The sequence below is a fragment of the Typopeltis vanoorti genome, chromosome 12, assembly GCF_054136105.1.
Source record: "Typopeltis vanoorti isolate ZY-2024b chromosome 12, IOZ_Tvanoo_1.0, whole genome shotgun sequence".
NCBI classification, from domain to species: Eukaryota; Metazoa; Arthropoda; class Arachnida; order Uropygi; family Thelyphonidae; genus Typopeltis; species Typopeltis vanoorti.
In genome coordinates this window covers 38,003,138-38,027,345 of record NC_143560.1, presented here as the reverse complement: position 1 = coordinate 38,027,345, position 24,208 = coordinate 38,003,138, and the positions used below count along the sequence as shown (strand labels likewise).

At 34.9% G+C, this 24,208-nt stretch overlaps 1 protein-coding gene across 1 annotated transcript in view; it reads right to left on the bottom strand.

Annotated features, from left to right (window-relative positions):
- Nucleotides 1-24,208, bottom strand: part of LOC150100709 (transforming growth factor-beta receptor-associated protein 1-like) — a 407,043-nt gene that overhangs the window by 218,579 nt on the left and 164,256 nt on the right. The window contains exons 12-13 of the mRNA XM_090401548.1: nucleotides 23,273-23,464; nucleotides 431-627 (exon numbers count right to left, since the gene is read on the bottom strand). Of these exons, the coding sequence (XP_090257674.1) occupies nucleotides 431-627; nucleotides 23,273-23,464 (389 nt within the window). The remainder of the gene's footprint in view (nucleotides 1-430; nucleotides 628-23,272; nucleotides 23,465-24,208) is intronic.

Sequence of the window (24,208 nt, the reverse complement as noted above, 5' to 3'; positions counted from 1 at the left end):
TTAGGAATCCCAAGTGTTTTCTTTTTTGCAACTGGGCAGTCAGCTTTCTCTCTCTCTCTTTGCAACTTGTTGGGGTTCTACAAAGCTCTGAACTTTCAATTACTTCCTTCCTTCTATATATTAATAACCATGAAATTGATCAAAATTGAACTATTATGTTAGTGGCACAGCAATAATTAGTCACTGAGGTATACCTCAAAGCCACAGAATGATACCTTTGCAACAAGCAATACTATAATATTTTTTATTTTTTTTATTATCATAGCTATATAATGAAACAAAATTAAAATAATAATGAAACATACAGTAAAAATTGAACAAAACACTAAAATTCAATTGTAAATTTGTTACAACATCATAAACAAATACTACCATCATAAAAAGTTGAACTAAAGCTATTGTGTTCCTAAGAATTTATATAAATTTTTACCTAGTCCATATCTGAAGAGCTTTTTCATTTTCCCCATGCACACAGTGAAAGAGTGCTAATCCATGAAATCTCTTGTACTGGGCAAGATATTCTACACACTCTCGAACATCACACCCTATGTTTCTATTACTGACCAGAGATATAAGATTGGATGAATTACTTTCAGCATATAACTTTAAAAGAGCTGTATCTACTTCCTGTTAAAAGAGAGAGAGAGAGAAAGATTAATTTTAATAAACATGACTACTTTACATACACAGCATCATTTCGGTAACGACAATGATGAAATTAAGTACTTATGTTATGTGCATATGTGATACAGGAACATTCATTCTTTAGAGAATTCAAAAAAAGGATGAATGGTTTAATACCTGAAACAACAAACTTGCATAAATTTGTTCTAATTATGAATAAAGCAGCAAAATAGGATTACAGTATAGTCTATAACAAAACAGTAGAAATTCTTATGTAACTTGATAAATATGTTTGTGAAACACATTTGCATAGAGCCAAACAAATATGTTAAGCAAACTCCAACTTAACAGATCTCTGGCTGGAAGAGAAGCTGTTTCCAATCAGCAATGATTTAACACAAACTGTTCCTAACCAATCAGAATTCTCAATAATCCTCATCATTTTTCCAATCAACACCTTAGACTTTTTCTTAACCAGCTCTTCCTCCAAATATACTGCTGATATTAGTTCTCCTCTTGGTAAATCTGACATAATCTTATCCATGTTTTGCTTTCTACAGTTTGGTCTTCTCCCAGTCATTCTCAGCATCGCATCCTGTGGCACCACAATAGTGCCAATTGGGATGACCTTTCTATGTCTCATTTCCATGGTTTTGATTGCTGCTTCTGCTTTTCTGATTATAGCACTTGTTCTGATCTAATAACAGAAATTATTCTTGCTGGGATGAGTACTTTTTATTCCCAACTCCACTCAAAATCCTTGATCTCATCCAAACTGTGGTTCTCCAACAATTGTGGCAAAGCAGTCCAAGCCAAAAATTCAGAATATGCTCAGTATCTAAAGTCAAAAACCAGCAACTCACTTACTTTATACAATCCTCACAACAACTGCAAAAATATTAACAAATCTAAAGCTGACTTTGTACAGAACAAATGCATTAAGCTTGTCTCTGTTCAAATGGCAGTCAAGCCTTTTGGTCCCTTGCCAAGGCTATCTGATGCAATTTCTGTCCTGCATTTCCACCTCTCTCATATCCTGATGATGCAATGGTAATATCTTCCAAAGACATGGCAGATGGATTTGAAGGTAAGACAATTAGCCACCAGCCAAAACTATTGACCCAACAACTGGAACATCTTGGCATCAGCTTTTTCTTTCAACTTTTGCACAGACAACTAAGGCAGAACTCCTCCTACCATTCGACAAACTATCCAAAGTACCCTCCCCTCTGAAATTTCACCAGAAGAACATCAGAAAAATCCTCAGTAGCTCTGATACCAATCAGTCTATTAGTCATGATGGTATTCCTCCTCTTGTACTAAAAGTTTGTGCTCTGCTCCAGAACTCATACCTATCCTGCATCATCTCTTCAAGCTGTTATACTCATCGGGAATCTACCCCACAGTCTGGAAGCAAACTTTTGTCCATCTTATTCCCTAACATGGAGAAAAAAGTCAACCATTAAACTATTGCCCTACTGCTCTGACTTCAATACTGTCAACTGCTTTACTATTTTAGAGACCAACCAGATACTTAATGACCATCAATATGAATTTTGCAATTCTTGTTCAATAGCAGATCTCCTTGCCAACCTCTCATACCTTTGGACACAGACCATGGAAAAGTTCAGAGAAATTCAAGTGATCATGCTTGATATTTCCAAGGCATTTGATCAAGTCTGGCATAGTGGACTTACCAGGCTACCATCCTACTGTATTTCACCTTCCCTTTGCAAATGAACTGCTAGTTTCCTCTCCAGCTATTCATTGCAGGTTATGGTGGATGGTTTCCTATCATTAGATTTTTCAATTAATGGTAGTGTATCCCAGAGCTCAGTGCTATTACCTATGCTCTTCCTTCTGCACATTAATCCTCTCTCCCTGCCACCGAATCCTATCCATAGCTTGCTGATGACAGTACTCTCTGCTCCCCTTTTTGATTTTCAAAACGTAGTAGTAGTGCCAGGTAATTAAGGTTTCAAGATCTTTAACAAACTATCCACATAAATGCCTTAAACACTGATCTCCTTTCTGTTCTCAAGAAGAAAGCAAAAGACCTGTCTGTCACTGACTCTCCAGTCGCTTTATAAATGATCTGTTGCTGCTATGTCATTTATATAGGTATTTCCCCGGGCATTGACTGCTCCACCAAACTAGCCAGTGCCATTCCTCCACTTTCTTATAATCATATATGAACATTAGCAGCAGCTGGTTCAGTTCTGAAAGTTTATTTTTCACTTGGTTAGACTATAATAATATTCAGTCCTGAAGATATTTTCAAGCACAAACTTTGTTTGCTCTCACTTGGATAAAGGATTCAACTAAATTTATTATTATCTTTCCCATGCTGTTTTCCTCAATGATTATAATCATCAGGTCTTCAAGAAACGCAACAACAAATTCATTTCTTCTTTTAGTCACTTGCCCACACACACACAGCACTGTCAAGTGCTGCGTGTGTGGGCAAGTGACACAGGTTTTGGGACCCCTCGTGTGTAGACTGATTTAGATAAAACACTTTCCTTATAAGAAATTATGCAGAAAATGGGAGGTTGTAGTCCAAGGAATTTTACAAGTTCTGTCAAGCTCTCACATAGCAGAATATTCTTTGTCAGAGCATAATAGAAATCATAACATAATAAAATTTTTGTTAGTATAAATTCGCTGTAACAAAATTTTGCTTCACAGATATGGTGGCAGATTTTACTTACTATGATTGTGAGTAAAAGTAAGAGGAATAAAGGGGAAGCTTGGAGGTATTTGGTTATCATGATGATAATGTGAATATATTCAAGCTCATGCATGCCTTATAGATTTAATACTGTTAAGAGAATATATATATATAATATTTATAAAGCTGATGATGGTGAATCATTAAAAAGCATTGTCAAGTCATTAAAAAAGTCATTAAAAACTGATAACAATAGGCACAACAAAATCCTGTATCAGTTTTTTTTTTATAAAACAGCAGATTCAATAATATAATGTTGACTTAATGGTGAACAAACACTTAACTATAGTCATGATGATACTTCCCATGCAGATTTTGTTTGCTCATGCTTGGGTAAGGATAAAAACAAGAATATAATTTTCATGCATAGGTTTCTGTGGTTAAGAAGTTCAATAGAAATATTCTGGTTTTGTTTATTAGAGAACTGTTTTTAAAAAACTAAACAAGTACTAAAAATAACCCAACAAGTTTCATTAGTCGTAAGACTACCATCTTCAGGGGTAAAGAGAACTAACAGTTTAAAGCACAAACTATAAGAAATTACAAGAAACAAGTTCATTTGTTGGTATTATGAACATCAAAAAAGTCTATTAAAAAAACCAAATAAGAGATCTATACAACCATTAATGCGTGTTAGTTGGAGACAACGCTATTTGTTGTCACGATCTGTAGTTCTCGCTCACTCTGTCCGAGGTAAGTAAATTTTTAATAAATGATGACCAAACTTGATTTAAAAATAAACATTGGTTTTTGTTGCATTGCGTAAGAATTTTAATCATATCTGCTGCCTCTTTGAATTTTCTTGTGAAACAATTCTTGTCAATATAGAATGTTTGTTCTATCCCAGAGTACATCATAACTGGTAGAAGCTGTGTGATATGCTAAGCCAGATTTATGTTCTCTCTTCTTTTGTACGTCCTTTTTCATGTTCGCTCAGCGGATTTCCCACAATCTCCCTGTCTGGCCCATGTTAGCAGATGTCACAGGAACAATGAATATTATAAACCCCTGTTTTTTTCATTGGGGGATGTGGGGAGGTTTTGGAGGATGAAGAGATCTTGTTATTTTTTCAAGTGGCAGGAAAGTCACTTTTATGTTGTATTTGTAGAGTAATTTGGCTAATTTATCTATTACATTCTTGATATAAGGGGTGACTGCGTTCTTAAAGTCTTGTTTATTTAAGTTTTTTGTAGGTGCTGTGTTGAGAATTTTCTTAATTATCTTAGTTATAATAATATAATTTGTCAAATATAAATTAAACACTCAAGGAATGTAAGTAAAAATTAAATATTGAATTTTAACAATATAGTGTTGGCATATATGCCATCATCTGAGAGCAATGTAATTATGTTTGAAAACCACACATCACCCACAGAGACTATCGAGTTGAAAGTTTGATGCATCTATTCTTGTTTAGGTTTTGGAAAGGTTAATTAGTGATATTGCTGCTTCCAGGAATTATCACTAGTTTTTGGGGATGATGATTTTATGTTATCATCATCATCAAATTCCTGACATTTACCCTTGAGGGGGTGTACAGGATATGATAGTACTACATGAAAAATTTACATCATTACTAACTTCCTACCTACAATTTTCTGCCAAATCAATCTGTTACCTGTCAAAGCTATAACATTGTCAGATCTTATCTTCTAAGGCACTTTTTACCATATCAATCAACCTATATCTTGGTCTTCCTCTGAGTCTTTTTCCTGCCAACCTGGCAGAAAACACTTGTTTGGCTAATCTTTCCTTGCCCATTCTGTTTAAGTGACCATACCACCTGAGATTAGCTCTGCTAACGCATTCCTGGATGCTGACAATGTCAAGTTCTTTCCTAATATCCTCATTTTTAATATGATATTGCCATTGATGCCATCTGTTCACGCCCCTAATCTTTCTCAGGACTCATATCTGCGGTCTCTAGTCTTTGGTCAAGTGTTTTACTTCTGACCCAACTCTCAGATCCATAAGTTAAAATTGGTTTGAACAGTGTCTTGTATACAGCTAATTTAATGTTTTGACTAATTTCTCTCTTATTCAATATAACTTTATTCAGTTGATTTCTTACCATACCAGCTTTATTGATTCTGTTGTCTATTTCCATATTTAATTTACTATCTTCACTAAAAATCGTACCTAAGTAGCTGAAATGTTTTACTTGTTCTATAGGTTCTCCATTCACAATGCAGCTGATATTTTCAATGCTTCTGCCTATTTTCATTATCTTTGTCTTGTTATTGCTGATCTTCATACCATGTCTATCACAACAGTTATTCAATTTAGTCAGGGAAATTTGTAGACTTGTAGCAGATTTACTTAGAAGTATAACATCATCCGCATAAAGCAAGGAGCTGAAATTAACATCTCCGATTTTGATATCAAGTTTAATACCACTTTCATTCATAATGTAATCCATATAGATAATGAATAACAGAGGTGATAACGTACATCCTTGTGTGACACCAGATTTAACATTAAACCATCTCCCTGTACTTCCTTCAATTCTAACTGCTGACTTACAAATCAAATAAAGACTAAGTATTGCTTGATATAATGATCCACTGACACCATACAACTGTAGAGCTTTGAAAAGCTTCTCTCTTGGCCATACGCTTTTCCAGATCTACAAAACTTAAATACAGATCTTTGTTATATTCCCATGACATTTTTCAACTATTTGTTGTAAAGTGAATATCTGATCCTGACAGCCTCTATTTGGCCTGAATCCAGCTTGTTCCTCACAAGCTTCTCTTCCACAATCCTTCTAAACCGTTTCTCAAGTATACTGGCATAAATCTTACCAGGAACACTCAGTAGAGAAATACCTCTGTAATTCTCACAATCAGTTTTATTTCCCTATGGGTATTATGAGAGCTCTACTCCAATCATCTGGAATTCGTCCTGCTGTCCAGGCTCTCTGAACTATGCAGTGTAGCAACTGTAAAACTTTTATACCTCCATACTTGAGCATTTCTGGTCTAATATCATCTACTCCAGATGCCTTTTCACATATCAGACTTTTGATGGCTTTTTCTACTTCAAGCATGGATATGTATTCCTGATTGCATGCCTGGTCAGTGTTTTTTTTTTATCACTGTGCTTTCATCACTGCTAGTTTCATTTAGCAATTTTTCGAAGTAATTACTGCATACTTCAAGGATATCTTTTTCTCCAGTTTTCATATCACTTTTATCATATCTAATTCCTTTTACAGCACTCTTTCCTCCATTTCTGAGCTTCTTCAACAACCTCCAGAATATCTTGCCACCTTCTTGATATTTATTTTCTATGTTATTACCAAAGTCTTCCCATGACTTTTGTTTAGCTAGTTTTACATATTTAGCTTTCTTACATTTGTCTCTGTATTCTCTAAGAGCACAAGCTGACTTATTTGCCAGGAACTTTTGAAATGCTTTCTTCTTTTCCTTCACTGCCTCTTTAACTTCCTGTGTCCACCAGGGAGTTCTGATTTTTCTTTCCTTGCAGACAATCTCACCACATGCCTCTCTGGTAGAATCAATCAATGTTCTCTTCAGAGCTTGCCACTGAATCTCCAAGGTTTGATTCCTGTTCTCAAACTCTTTCATTTTTTCTTGAATAATGTTTGTATATTTTAGTCTACAGTTCACATCTGAGAGCTGCTCAACTCTTATTCGCTTTAAAACTTTCTTACATGTTCTTCTTTTCAATATGAAATTCAATTTTATCCTGCTTAAGACTGCTTAAAATGGTGATCACTTCCAATTTCAAATCCTCTGTACACTCTGGTGTCCTGCACCAGAGAGAAAACATCACTATCAACAATAATCTAGTCAATGAGTCAATATAGTCTTTTCTTATTCCTTGCCTCTTCTCTCCATGTGAATTTATGCACATTTTAATGTTAGAACATGGTGTTAGTAATAACCAGTCCATGTCCTGAGCAGAAATCCAACAAGTATTTGCTATTATTATTAGCTTTGCTCTTTTCTCCAAATTTTCCCAAAATATTTTTGTATGTCTGACAATCATTTCCTACTCTGCTATTTAGATCCCCAACAAGGATCAACTTTTCATTTTTCATTGTGTCAACTGCTTTTTCTAAAGCCTCAAAAAATTCCTCCACTTCTACCTTAGAAGAACCTTCTGTAGGACCATAGGCACAAATAAGTCTCATTGTCCAGTTCCCCATTTTCATATTTGCAAACATCACTCTACTTGAGACTGCTTGCCATTCAAGAAGATTAGCCTCGTATTTAGTGTTGAATACTATGGCTACTCCTTCTTTTCCTTGATTGTCATTGCCAGAATATAACATTTTGTATTTATTGCTCAGAAAGAGCTCACCAGTTCTGGTGTTTTTTGTTTCAGTCTCCCCTATTATGTCGATCTGGTACTTATCTAATTCCTCAGCTAGCTCCATTTCTTTGCCATTCAGGCTTCTTATGTTGATAGTACCGATCTTCAATTCTGGTGATGTTGAGTTGGGGTGTGTTTTAGGATTTGTTCCAGTAGCTGACTTTTCACTGTTCACTCTTGTTCCCTGCCGAAAACAACGGGGGGGTCTTGTTTAACCGGCGACGCCTCAGCTGGCATGAAATTCTATCATGTTGTACCATCATTTAATATTGTGGTTTAAGTCAATAAAGAATACAATTTCGTCAGCTAAATCCCAAATTGCCAGTCCATCCTCTTTCGTTCAATATCCAGGTAGATACCTAACAGGGTGCACCACAAGAAGGTGAGGTGCACCCTGTTTGGACATTAGGTCAGAAGCCCTGGTCAGTTCTCCACATTCCGTTAAAGGCTATGTGGAGGTCTCCTCTCAGTTATACAGCTTTGATCCTTATGTTATGTTAAAATTTGCATGATAAACATTAATATAAATACATATTGTTTATGTTGAAACAACATTTTGTTTATGTTTAAAAAAAATCCACTGAAGTTATACCAATGCAACCATAAAAATAAGTAAATATTTCTCCTAAAAGTAACAACAGCAGCACTAATGAACTCCCTGACAGATATATCAAACATCTAAATATTTTGCAGAGTGCAATTCTGTGGGAAAAACAGCTTAATAACCAAGGCCTCACACAATCCATTCACAGGATGCATTGTGCGAGTATGAATGCTAGGCTCCTCAAATGAGGTTTTTTAGCACACAATTTTGTAATCTCCTCATCATTTTTTTTTTTTTTTTTTGTTATTTCTTTTCTCCTTATGTGGTTATTTTGTTTCATTTTTTCTTTGAAGATGTTTATATGACCCTGAGAAAATATTGCCATTTTATTTTTAATTTCTCAGTCAAATGTTTGTTCATCATCAGGTGAATACTATTAGATACTAATTCATACTTAAGCCATGGAATATGTCCGCAGATTAAATGGCAGTCTTAATTTCATCTTCTTAGTGTTCATGAGATGTAACAATTCTTTCACACTAGCTCTAAAATATCACCTTCTTCAGCTACATTGTCAATATTTAAAGTTTTACAACAGACATATCCTAGATCCTCCTGAAACCAATGAAAGCCATAATATGCAGCTGAAATGCTAAAAATAACCTTGAAAAGCAATAGTATACAAATGCAGTTTGGTTCATAACAAGCTAGCTGAAGCAAGTAACAAAAAACAAATAAAAGTCATTAGTCCTTGGTTGTGTAACAATCATAAAAATAGTAAGAACATTTTATGAAGGTGCCAACAGAGAGAAGCTATTCAATAAGCTACAGTTATATGGTGTCAATGAGGCATTATATCAAGCAATACTTAGTCTTTATTTGAGTAAGTCAGCAGTTAGAATTGAAGGAAGTACAGGAAGATGGTTTAATATTAAATCTGGTGTCAGACAAGGATGTACATTATCCCTTCTGTTATTCATTATCTATATGGATCACATTATGAAGGAAAGTGGTATTAAACATGATATCAAAATTGGAGATGTTAATGTCAGCTCTTTGCTTTATGAGGACATTGTTATACTTCTAAATAAATCCGCTATAAGTTTGCAAGATTCCCTGATTAAATTGAATAACTGTTGTAATAGATATGGTATGAAGGCCAGCAAAAAAAGACAAAGACAATGAAAATAGGCAGAATCGTTGAAAATATCAACTGCTTTGTGAACTAAGAACCTGTGTAACAAGTAAAACATTTCAGCTACTTAGGCACGATTTTTAGTGAAGATGGTAAATTAAATATAGAAATAGACAACAGAATCAATAAAGCTGGTATAGTAGGAAGTCAATTGAATAAATTCATATGGAATAAGAGAGAAATTAGTCAGAATATTAGTCAGAGGCATGAACTAAATTAGCTGTATACAAGACAGTGTTCAAACCAGTTTTAACTTATGGATCTGAGAGCTGGGTGAGAAATAAAACACTTGACCAAAGACTAGAGACCACAGAATATGAGAATCCTGAGAAAGATTAGAGGCATGAACAGATGGCATCAATGGCAATATCATATTAAACACAAGGATATCAGGAAAGAACTTGACATTGTCAGCATCCAGGAAGGCGTTAGCAGAGCTAATCTCAGGTGGTATGGTCATTTAAACAGAATGGGCGAGGAAAGATTGGCAAAATAAGTGTTCTATGCCAGGTTGGCAGGAAAACGACCCAGAGGAAGGCCAAGATTATAGGTGGATTTATACGGTACAAAGTGCCTTAGACGACAGAAATATAAGATCTGATAATACTGGAGTCTTGACTAGTAACAAACCGATCTGGAGGAAAATTGTAGATAGGAAGTTAGTAATGATGTAAATTTTTTATGTAGTACTATCATATCCTGTACATCCCTTGAGGGTACATGGCAGGAATTTGATGATGATGACATTTTATGAAGTGGCAAAAGCATTCCTCAATAAAAACAATTCCTAATAAAATGCAATACTGAACTCATTAGTGTACTATCAAGTACTTCTTGATAGTACACTAACTATCTATCCACATAACTATTAGTCTCAATAGTTATGTGGATAGCATCTCTGCTTTCCAACCTATGGGATGTGGGTTTAAATCCTACTGTGGCATAGATGCTTATAAATGTCTTAGGTGACTGATTGATTATTATTATTCAAAGATCTCATGGAGTCAAAAACTTACTGCAGAAGGCCCCTTTGTCATACACACAACTCATCACACCATGCCTTAAATACTTTCAAAGTCTCTGTAGACACTAGACTCTCCATGCAAAAACTTTCTTCTCACTCCATTGCTCATACACTCCTTATAAAGCTTTTAGGTGATGACCTCTTATTCTCCCCACCATCTCTGACATTTTATGAAAATCACTTCAACATTAATCCTATAACAACCCCTTATCAACTTGTACATTTCTATCATATCACTCCTCTTCCTCCTATCCACGAGACTCTGCAAATTACATTTTCTCAACCTCAAAAATGTGGAAAAACAGCAGGTACACATATTGGGATTAGCACTTCATTCCACCAAAGAAAAATATCAGGTATTAGCAGCTCAGAGGAGCATTGAATTCAATAACTATGTACATAGTTTAAAAGAAGTTGTCCAACTCAGTGTAACAAAAAAAACAAACAAACCAAGGTCTCATTTTGAACCAGCTTTGGTCTGCATACATCAAAGACCTACAGAGCTGTAAATTAGGGTATGATAGTCATTATACAACCCAACACAATGACCACACATGTGACATATCGACATTACAGTAACCGTCTAGTTTAAGTTCATTCTATGTATAACAGTTGTCAATTTAGAAATCATTCTGTTAATATGTTTTTCTTTTTTTTTTTCTTTCAAATTTATAATTTAATCTGGAAGATTTAAATGATAAGTCATAGGAAACTAGTCAATTATTAGTAGTATTATCATAATGGATAAGCGATAATGGATAACCCACACCACAGAAACTGTGAGGCTTTCATTCAGATCACTGACAAATTTGAGAAATTGTATAATAAGCAGAAAAGATTTCTAAATAGACTTAAGTTCCCTAAAATGTTCAGAGACTTTTGAATTAAAAAATGAAACAGATAGAAAATTTAACAATTGACAAGTAGTGGTCAACCTAATCTCTCTATTCACATGTCAATCTATCTCTATGGATAGCACAATAAATTATCACAATGCCAAATACAGAAAAAAAGTTTACATAGAATTCCAAGAGATGTCATAGACATCACATGAAGAATAACAGCCATTTTGATCAATTCCAACCCCCCCCCAATTAAAATTAAAATTAAAAGCCCTGATAGCCATCCACAAAAAATGACATTTTAGTAATAAAAGCTGATAAAGGAAATGAAACTGATGAGGGATCCAATTAATGATGTCAGAACCTCTGTAGTTCAGTCAGTATAGGCAAAAAGCCCTTTGGGTTGAAAGACCTGGGTTCAATTCCTGTCCATGACACGAGGAACTTTTATCTGATCTCTCTTTCAAGTAAAGGTGAGTTAGGCAGTCTCACACACAGAGTAGAGGGTTTTTTCTCCTGGAAACTCTAGTTTTTTGTCCCTCAGAACAAGCAAACTGGCCAAAACACATGACTGACAGACCAAAAAAATACACTATAACTAATAGTTTCATGTTGGTTTCATAATATAGTGCCTTACTATCCATATGGACTCACAGCTGCTGTATCATCATATGCTAATTAATTATTTAATTAATGATGTCAATATCTAAATTGACATCATTAATTGAAACTTCTAAAATTCATAAGAAGAGTGTTCTACTTAGACCTATTATGGATGCTAAGCATAATATTATCCAACATAACATATATGCAAATATCTAGCTATCTCCACATGTAAAAGGATATTAATTTGGATATGGGGCATATCCAGGTGAATTTTGATATATTAGCCTTTTTACCAACATTCCTAGAGAACATATCATGTTATCATTAGAAGATATTTTTCAACCGGACAACATCAAGCTCTAAGTATTTTCTATAACACATTCTTTTGGTTTAAATCTCTTTACAATTTCACCGACTTTCTGAACAGTTTGAACTACAAAATATAATTCACAGTGGAAGTTGAAAGAAATAGAACACTTCCTTTTTTTCCCGTGGTCCACTACTGAGATAAGAACCTCAGTAACGGTCCATGGCAGACTTTTCTTTGAAGTATACAGAAAAAAGTTGAATACTGGAAGATACCTGGTTGGCCAAGTGGTTAGCATATCTGCTCTCCAGCCAAAAGGCTGCATGTTTGAATCCTGGCTTGGACAAGGATGTTTGTGATTGTCTGTGAAAATACTAGTGATGCTGGTGTAGATAATGTGGTTGGTGGATGAGATTGAGTGGTGGAGATGGAGAGTTGTAGAGTAGGTGTCCTCCCTCGATGAGTCTTGGACTCCCTGGAGGTGTCAAATAATAATAATACTTCATGCTACATCACACCATCATCTGGCCAAAGGTGAGGGTTAATTAAAATACTCAAAGAAATAGCATATACAATATTTAGAATAAAGAATGACTACAATCCTAAAACCATGAATAACATCTTACAAAGCCATCATGTGTTCCAACAAATATACAGGAGTAAGAAAACTAAAATGCTGCAGTTTCCTTGCCTTATATAAAAAATGTTAAAGATAAGATACTGGAGTGCTTCAACAGTACAATTTAAAAGCATGTCTATGCAAATAGTCTCTATGTTGATACAATCATCAAAACAGTCTCATTCTCCTCTCAAAAGACCAGAAGTATACAAAAGTTTCTGTGCACAAAGGATCTGCTACTGGATACACAGGAAAATCTCCAACCCCCCCCCCCTACTTAGGAAATCTCAGGTAGAAATTTCCTAAGGAGGGGAAGTGGGATCTACATTGCAGTAACCTCAATCTGATTGTGAATTTTGTTTTCACAGCTAAAGGAGCCTGAATATATATGATAAAATTAAATGATTTAATTATATCAGGAGAGAGAACTTGTGACAACAACTGAAGGGTTTAGAAAGTGAAACATTAGTGAATAAGGATTGAATGTTGAAACTGACCATGGTAATAACTATAGGTTCTAAAGAAAAAAATTTTTATTTGAGTCAAGAAATATGATGAATAATTTATAAAAAATGGAAACAGCCAGTCTTGATAGAAACTTTGTTATGCAACAGGTGAAGACTCGATATAGCCACATCTTTGATCTAAAAGAAACACCTTTTTTTTATGTATGTTTGATAGGCCATAGAAATGAGAGATTCTACCAAAATGAGTTTTCAATTTCTTGATAGTTTCCTCAGTGATCAAGATTGACACCATCAACATATAAAGCATCAGTGGCAAAGAAATAGAACTACTAGAAGAAATGGATAAGTACCAGATTGACATAATAAATGTTACTGAAACAAAGAAGACAAAGCCAGGCGAAGTTGTTCTAAGTAACAAATGCAAGATGATATATTTAGGCAATAATGATCAGGGAAAAGGAGTAGTTATAGTATTCAACACTAAATATGAGGATAATCTTCTTGAATGGCAGGCAATTTTAACTAATGATGTAGGCAAATACCAGAATGGGGAAATGGACAATGAGATTAATTTTTGCTTAAGTTGCACAGAAGGTTCTTCTAAGGAAGAAGCAGAAATTTTTTGAGGCATTAGAGAAGGAAACTGAGATAACGAAAAAGTTGATCCTTATTGGATATCTATATAGCAAAGTAGGAAATGATTAGCAGCAACATTCTCTCCATTTTTTTTCAAACTCTGTGAGAATGAAAAACAGTTTGTGTGCAAGTTTCCAATCTCAGTCTCAATGTATGCAGTAGCCTGTGCTCACAACACTGAAAGTTACAAGCCACTTTTAATGTGTATGCCTAAAATTGGTGACAACATCTTTGTGTTAAAAGATATTATATGCTGCATGCTAAACATTTCTATAAGTGCAACCAAAATGTTTACTTCTTCAACTACTTAAATGCTGCATGTACATGCAGTTTATAGACAAATTATGTCACATTTGTCCAGCCACTCAAATTTCAATAAATTTGCAGTTCTTTTCTGGTTTAATTTTAATAGTGATACTTTGACGGTTTAATGGATTAAAACCACTAATGTAATATTTCTCATATTAACGTTACCCTTTTTCCATCTAGCTATAACCTATGAAACTGCAATTGCTAAATTAATTCACTTAAATTCACATGGGGCACAAGAATCCATCACAATTTTCACAAGTTCAAGTGACTGTACTATCTAAACAGTAGATGCACTAAACAAATATGCCTCTACAAGCTAATTAAAGTGTATTAAGTTGGAATGGGTGAGAACAGGGATGGCCAACCTGTAGTGCATTGGATGATTAGAAGTGCTGCATTGAACTCAATGATAATAATAAAAAAAGTAAGCCTATTTATGCAAAAAATATTAACCAAAAACTAATTTGTAGGAAAAAAGCTAAACTTAGTAATCATTTTTAGTAATTTTATTGTTTCTTGCACATCCACTTGTTTATCCTGAGGTGCCAAGCATTAGCAACAGCAGTGTATCGCAAGTTTTTGTCAGTTAGTTTACAACTGTTACTCTTACACTATGGAGTTATGCTTTGTTCATCTTTTGTGAACATTTGCAGTTTTGTACTTGGGTTATAGTACAAGAGTTGTTTGGCACATCTGAACTCATACATGAAAAAACTGGCACATGAAACATAAAAGGTTGGCCACCCCTGTGTTAGAGTAATATCAGAATGGAGACACTAGACAACTTACTAAATAAAATAAGTGCCAAGTATGATTTATCATACTAAAAGAAGAAATAACTTTGTTTTTATAGTATATTCAAAAATTATTGAGCATTGTGAAAGCAAAAATTTTGTGTGTGCAGTTACTAGGGAGATGCTTCCCCCCTTTTTGACTGTGGTGGTGTGCATCCACACACACACACACACACACACACACACACACACACACACACACACACACACACACACACACACACACACTTAGAGAGAACATTGATTACCAGACACAGAAATGTTTTATAAACATCTGGAGAAAAGAGGAAAGCAAATAATAATGGTAAGTGCTGGCTGGATTTCTGTTCACAACATAAACTAGTTATTACTAACACTATGTTCCAACATAGACACATGCACAGATTCACATGGAGAGAAAACAAAAAATAAGAAAAGTCATTGACTATGCTATTGTTGCTAGTGATATCTTTCAGAACACAGGAGTATACAGAGCATGTCAAATAGGTAGTGATCCCCATTTAGTTGTGGGCAGAATAAAATTGAATCTCTGTATCACAATTTAAAGAATGATGGTCCATTGCATCCTTTGATTGGAAAAGTCTAAGTCTGATTCTTGTTGTGATGAGAGAGAAATCTTTATATGGGTTTTTTTTCAATTGAAGGAGAGTTAGCCAATTCTCATATGTAGGTAGTAGGGTATTTTTCGCCTGGAAACTCAAGTTTTTCATCTTGCATACAGACAAATCAGCCATAAGAACACACGCGTTTTACAGACAAAATATACTAGTGGTGTGGTGGGCAGTAGATGACGTTGTGTATAGGTGATGATGACAGTGGTATTCGGTGTAGTTGGTGGATTAAGTGCAGAGTAGAGTGCCCTCTCTTGATGAATCCTTGGACTCTTGGAGGTGTCACGTAACAATAACAACAACAATAGTAATAATAATATTGAAAAGATAAGTGTGCAAGAAAGTTTTTAAATGAATCAAAGTTGAGAAGCTTCAAGGGGTGAAATGTACACCCAAATACATGCAATCTATTCAACAAAAAATGTAAGACTTTCAAAATAAGAACCAACACTTAGAGATTCAGTGGCAAACCCTGAAGAAAACATTGATTCAACTATAGAATAGAGGCATGTGGTGAGGTTGTCTGCAAGGATAGAAACATTAGAACACCATGGTGAACATAAGAACTTAAAGAAAAAGTAAAGGAAACGAAGAAAGCACATTGAAAGTTTCTGGCAAGTAAGTCACCTAGTGCTCTGAAAGATACAAAAAAAAATGTACGAAAGTAAACCACTATAAAACTAGCTAAACAAAATCAGGAAAAACTTGGGTATGAACTGAGAAAATAAATATCAGAAATGTGATAAAATATTCTGGAGAAAAGAGTACTTTAAAAGGAATCACAAATGAAAAAGGTGACATGAAAACTGAAGATAAATATATTCCAGAAGTCTGGAGTAATTACTATGAAAGAATTCTAAATGAAACAAGTAGTGACAATGTTCAAGAGGAATGCAATCAGAAGTACATATCAATACTTGAGGTAGAAAAACCATCAAAAGCCTGAAATCTGAAAAGGAAGTTTGAGGAGACAATATTATTATCACCACATTCTCCATGGAGTCAGAAAGCTCGTTGTGGGAGATTCATTCAACTGACAATCATATTTATCATACTGAATCTTAAAATCCTTAACACTCCCTGAATTAACAACATATTCCAGTAATGTGTTCCATTCACCCAGAATTCTCCATTAAAAAAAAATAAAACCTACTCCTCACACCCCTCTTCACCACACTCTTACATAACTTCCAGGGATGGTCTATGGTTTTTCCTCTCTCATCTTCTACTCTTTTTATAATCTCTGGATTAATCCAATAAAATCTCCTCACTAACTTAAATGTTTCTAATCACATCACCTCCCTTCCTCTTATCCATCAAACTCTGCAGTCCACATTCCTTCAATCCTCTTCATAGCTAACATTCTAGAGTCCAGAGATGAGTGACTGAGGCAATATCAGGAAATGAAAACCAGGTGACCAAATAAGAGCACAATAGTTGAAGTGTGGCCTGACCAGCACTCTATGCAGTGATACAACAACAACAACCTCCTTATCCCTACATGTTAGTATACTTCTTTTCACAGCAGCACTATGATGTGCAGTCTTTGCAACACTTGCAATGTGCCCTCTAAACTCAGTCTGCTATCAACCATCACTCCCAGATCTCAAAATCATCAATTTTCTGCATTACAACACTCACAATATAGTACACAGCCTTATACTTCTGCAATCCAAAATGTAAGCATCTTGTACTTATTAATATTAAAACTACAACTAGACTCATTTGTCCAAGCCAAAATTTGATACAAATCTTCCTGAAGGGAATTAACATCAGTCAGCAGTGCTCCTTATAATTCTCTCCAACTTTGCATCATCAGCAAACAACTGAAGATCACCAGTCAATCCATATGAAATATCATTTACAAATAAGTTAAACAACAGGACCCAAGAACAGAACTCTGGGACATGCGACTGGTTACTCTCTTAAAAGGAGGGTAACCAGTGTATATTTGAATTGTAAATCAGCATCAAAAATTGATGGCAGTACATGGAGATGCTGATTTACAATTCAAATATACACTGGTGATCTTCAGTTGTTTGCTAATTACAATGAACCGCAACTACCATCATCATCTACACCAATGCCATCTACCGCCCACCACCACCACTAGTATTTTTTTTTTACAGAGAATCACTAACATCCATGCCCATGCAGGGATTTGAACCCACAGCCTTTTGGCTGAAGAGCAGATGCGCTGACCACTCAGGCAGGCAATGTGCACAAATTCACATGGAGAGAAGAGGCAAGGAATAAAAAATGTCTCACTGACTATGTTATTGTTGATAGTGATGTTTTCTCTCTGGTGCAGGACACTAGAGTGTACAGAGGATTTGAAATTGGAAGTGATCACCATTTAGTCTTAAGCAGGATAAAATTGAATTTCATATTGAAAAGAAGAACATGTAAGAAAGTTTTAAAGCTAATAAGAGTTCAGCAGCTCTCAGATGTGAACTGCAGACTAAAATACATAAAGATTATTGAAGAAAAAATGAAAGAATTTGAGAACAAGAACCAAACCTTGGAGATTCGGTGGCAAGCCCTGAAGAAAACACTGATTGATTCAGCCAGAGAGACATGTGGTGAGGTTGTCTGTAAGGATAGAAAAATCAGAACTCCATGGTGGATCACAGGAAGTTAAAGAGGCAGTGAAAGAAAAGAAAAAAGCATATCAAAAATTCCTGGCAAATAAGTCAGCTTGTGCTCTTAGAGAATACAGAGACAAATGTAAGAAAGCTAAACACTGTGCAAAACTAGCTAAACAAAAGTTGTGGGAGGACTTGGGTAAGAACATAGAAAATAAATATCAAGAAGGTGGCAAGATATTCTGGAGGTTGTTGAAGAAGCTCAGAAATGGAGGAAAGAGTGCTGTAAATGGAATTAGAGATGACAAAGGTGACATAAAAACAGGAGAAAAAAGATATCCTTGAAGTATGGTGTAATTACTTCGAAAAATTGCTAAATGAAACAAGCAATGATGACAGCACAGTCGTAAATAATAATGTATGCAGACTAGGTATGCAGTCAGGAACACATATCCATACTTGAAGTAGAAAAAGCCATCAAAAGCCTGAAATGTGGAAAGGCAGCAGGAGTAGATGATATTCGACCAGAAATGCTCAAGTATGGAGGTATAAAAGTCTTATAGTGGCTGAACTGCATAGTTCAGAAAGCCTGGACAGAGGGACGAATTCCCGATGACTGGAGTACAGCTCTCATAGTACCCACATATAAAAAGGGAAATAAACTGAATGTGAGAATTACAGAGGTATTTCTCTACTGAGCATTCCTGGTAAGATATATGCAAGTATACTTGAGAAACAGTTGAGAAGGATTGTGGAAGAGAAGCTTGGTGAAGAACAAGCTGGATTCAGGCCAAATAGAGGCTGTCAGGATCAGATTTTCACTTTACGACATATAGTTAAGAAATCATGGGAATATGACAAAGATTTGTATTTAAGTTTTGTCGATCTGGAAAAAGCATATGACAAGGTGCCAAGAGAGAAGCTATTTGTAACGCTACAGTTATATGGTGTCAGTAGGGCATTATATCAAGCAATACTTAGTCTTTATTTGAATTGTAAGTCAGCAGTTAGAATAGAAGGAAGTACATGAAGATGGTTTAATGTTAAATCAGATGTCAAGACAAGGATGTACATTATCCCCTCTGTTATTCATTATGTAATATAGATCACATTATGAAGGAAAGTGGTATTAAACCTGACATCAAAATTGGAGATGTTAATGTGAGCTCCTTGCTTTATGCAGATGATGTTATACTTCTAAATAAATCTGCTAGAAGTCTGCAAGATTACCTGACTAAAGTGAATAACTGTTGTAACAGATATGGTATTAAGGTCAGCATTATAATAATAATTTCATATGATGATACAATGGCCTTTTCACATGGAGGTACAGCAGCATCTTGCCCCCCCCCCCCCAATTTATCCGGGGTCGGAACCAGCATAGCTGACGAATCAGGCCTATGGCTGGGTCAGTATTGCTGACTGTAATCCGTGTGTGTTCAAGGTGCAGGTTTGCCTGCTTGCAGGATGAAAAACTCCAGATAAACTGGCGGAAAAACCCTGCTGTCCGTGCCCAAGGCCGGCTAACTTGCCTATGGCTGAAGAAGATTCTTAAGCTCCTCATGTTGTCGACGGGAATCAAACCTAGGACACTCCTTCCCCAGGCATATGGTTTCAAAGTGCAAAGCCACTAGGCTAACCGTGCAGACTAAGTCAGCATTAAAAAAGACAAAGACAATGAAAATAAGCAGAAACACTGAAAATATCAACTGCATTGTGAATGGAGAACCTATAGAACATGTAAAACATTTCAGCTACTTAGGCATGATTTTTAATGAAGATGGTAAATTAAATATGGAAATAGACAACAGAATCAACAAAGCTGGTATGGTAGGAAATCAATTGAATAAATTTATATGGAATAAGAGAGAAATTAAGCCAAAACACTGAATTAGCTGTATACAAGACAGTGTTCAAACCAGTTTTAACTTATGGATCTGAGAGCTGGGTCAGAAGTAAAACACTTGGCCAAAGACTAGAGACTGCAGATATGAGAGTCTTGAGAAAGATTATAGACGTGAACAGATGGCATCAATGGCAATATCATATTAAAAACGAGGATATTAGGAAAGAACTTAACATTGTCAGCATCCAGGAGTGCGTTAGCAGAGGTAATCTCAGGTGGTATGGTCACTTAAACAGAATGGGAGAGGAAAGATTAGCAAAACAAGTGTTCTCTGCCAGGTTGGCAGGAAAAAAGATCCAGAAGAAGACCAAGATATAGGTGGATTGTTACAGTAAAAAGTGCCTTAGAAGATAGAAATAAAAGATCTGATAATGTTGGGGTTTTGACAGGTAACAGACTGATTTGGAGGATAATTGTAGACAGGAAGTTAGTAATGATGTAATTTTTCATGTAGTACTATCATATCCTATACACCCCTTGAGGGTATATATCAGGAATTTGATGATGAACTTGTGCAATAACTTTGTTATGAAAATCAGCAATAAAAGGACAAAGAAAATAGGCAAAAACAATGAAAAGATCAACTGCATCCTGAATGGAAAACCTATAGAATAGCAAATCATTTCAACTTTTTAGACGCATTTTTAGTGAAGATGGCAAATCAAATATGGAAAGAGACAACAAAATTAGCAAAAGTGGTAAGACAGGAAGTCAACAGAATAAATATATATGGAATAAGGGATAAATTATTCAAAACATTAGACTATCTGTATAGAAAATGGTATTCAAACCAATTTTAACTTATGGCTCTGAGAGATGGATTAGAGAAAAAAAAACAAAAAAAAACACTTGATCAAAGACTGGAGACCAAACATGTGAGAGATCTGAGAAAGATTAGGGAAAAAAGAAAAAAAAAAAAACACTTGGTCAAAGACCAGAGGCCAAACATATGAGAGATTTCTGAAGATTAGGAGAGTGAACAGATAGCAGAATCATATTAAAAAGAAGGATATCAGGAAAGAACTTGACATTGTTAGCATTCAGGAATGTATCAGCAGAGCCAATCTCAGTGGTATGGTATCATTTAAACAGAATGGAAGAGGAAAGGTTAGCAAAACAACTTTTTTTTTCTTATTCCCCCCCCCCCTCACAAGATGGCAGGAAAAAGACCCAAAGGAAGACCATGATATAGGTGGATTGATATAGTAAAAAGTGCCTTAGAAGAGAGAAATCTAAGATCTGAGAACATTCTTGAGAGAGATAACAGATAATTATGGAGAAGAATTGTTGACAGGAAGTTAGTAATGACGTAATGTTTTCATGGAGTACCATCATTACATCATGTATATCCTCTGAGGGTATACAGGTCAGGAATTTGATGATAATAATAATCTAAAAAAGGAATATTTCTTGGAACTAAGGCAAACTACTGTCATTTGACTAGAGCAGCTGTTTCTGTAGGAGAAAATCATGTCGTCCAGGAGAGTTGTTTACTCATTTCTGAATTTCGTGTTGTTTTGACAGTAAGAAATCAAACTTAATGACACAAATGTGTATATTAAAGGAACAATGGAGTGACTGACTCGAGATATCCAGAGACATTCTATAGTTCATCATTTAGAGTGGAAATAACACTCTCTTGAAGTATAGGGGATGGTGTAATTGTAATTTAATCAAAAACTGAAGATGAAGTCTGAAACATTCATAATGAATGATTGTTATTTATATTGTTATTTATATCTGTGATTATGCTGCTGAATTAGAAGCAGAAATAATTCTTTCGTGGGATTTTTTAAGTTGAGGGTATTTTTGTTGGTGTTATTTTCAAAGTACTTTTTGTTGGTGTTATTTTCAAAGTACTTTTTGTTGTTGTTCATTTTGTAGCTGAAGGAAGAGTCAATTGGAGAGTCCTTGGGAACATGCATTCAGTGAGAGAGGCAACAGACACCAGAACTTGTTCTATTCAGAGAATACCCAAATGTCGTTGTCATAACATGATTTCAGCAGTTTCCCGCTAGAAATGACACTACTGAAACTTAACCCCGGCCCTCTCTGGCAGTGTAGCAGCAGAATTACATGTCAACTGATGAGCTGAAGATTTCAAATATACTATTAGGTCAATCCAATGTATTATCTAGCAGCCAGTCTGCAGAATATCTTTATTACTATGCTCTCAAATAGAAACAGTTTTGAAGGTTTTAAGTCTCTACTGTGTATTTTGCATTCCCTTGAGGAAATCAAATTTTTTTTTGGGAGGGGGAAAAAAAAGGAAAGGACAGATAGAAGCTAGAATCTCTACACTGGAGTCAAATATACCATCAACTGCTTCATGCAGTAAGCATGAAAGATGACAGATGACTTTGTTTATTGCTCATTAGATAGTAGATAATCAGGCAGAGCAGGAAGGACAACTGATCAAGAGGGTTATATAGGGCATTTCACATGTCCAGTAGAAATTTTCATATAACTTCTCCCATTTGGAATGAGAAAAGTTTCCCACATGGATACCTCTCTTCCAAACTAATCACAATAACAGCCTTCCCTCTCAAATTTTTTCACAAACCTGTAACCAAACACCCAACTTCATAACAAACAAACAAACAAGGATACACTGAAGGATCTGATCTTCCAATGTCTTCATTAGTCTGAAGATGTATTAATATGCAAAAGAACATGTCTTTTAGCAAATTAATTCCTCCCCCCACACTTCTGAGGTACCTTTCCACTTCTTCACTTCTCTATCTAACCATCTCCTCAAAGTTTCATCCTCAGAACACTTTCTATATTTATTCTCATTCTCTCTCTCTCTCTCTCTCTCTATTCTCTCCTCCTCAACAATTATGCTTCTTTAAACCAAATTAAGATTCCAATCAACCTTTACTTAAAATAAGCTTCTTCTAAACCTTAAAACACATTGTTTAGGTGAGTGTTCCTAAAATTAGTAGTCTTGCAGTTCCTGAAGAAAATTAAGTTTAGTGCAGAATAAAAAATTGCAAAAATATTTTAGTCAATGGGACTTTATAGGCAGAATATTGGCAATGATTATGCATTTATGAATGTGGCTATTTCATATTTAACATTTAATGAAATTTGCATTAATATTTGGTTTGCATTGCATAAATACTAACCAATTTGCATCCTGATGATTCTGTAGAATTCTGAACTTCTTCCAAATAGGAAATCAGGAACTGCTTACACTCTGACAACATATGTGATGCACTGACACATAAATGCGTGATTCTAGCAATATCATGTAATGGTGGTAAAGAACGAGTAAAAGTTGATGACATAGGCATGATTCCAGGATACAGGCTAATTAGCTACAAAGTAATAACAAAAATAAGTGAACCTTGGAAATTCTCCAGTCCTTACATGTTATTACTTCAACAATTTAAATATCCTTAAATATGAGATGATAGGTAAAAAGATAATTAAAATAAACTCTTGCTATTAATATTTATGGCTATTTTGCCTAGACTCTCACTTATATCAACATTTGTTCAATATCAAAAGAATTATAAATTTTATGAATTCACACAGTTTAACTAACATGCACCATCTGTGAGACATGTCTTAAAGATAGTGACACAACTATGAAATCCATAGAAATAAGATCAAAAAGTCATCATACAATATATGAAAAAATAACATAATAAAGAAAATGAAAAGAATTTCTTCCTTTGCTTATATAAATAATTATATTCATGTTGCTATCCATGTTATGCTCAAGCATATGCAAAAAAAGTAGATGTACGTGACATTTCTTCATGACTTTCTTTTTTTGGTACAGTAAGAGAAATTGTCTAACAGTATATTGCTAGACAATTACTGCTGCTGCTTGCATGCAGGTAAATATAATATGAATGAAAACAATAATGAAAACAAAAACTTCTTGTACAGCATAACATACTACTTAATCCAAAACAAAAAATTTCAGATACTGATTTTAAATAAATTTATATTTCTTAGTAATAACTACATTATGTTAAAAAGTTGTTCTATTGTTCTTTTTCTACCTTTTACAGCTTTATGTTCCTATACTTAATTAGTTGTTTTACCTTTAT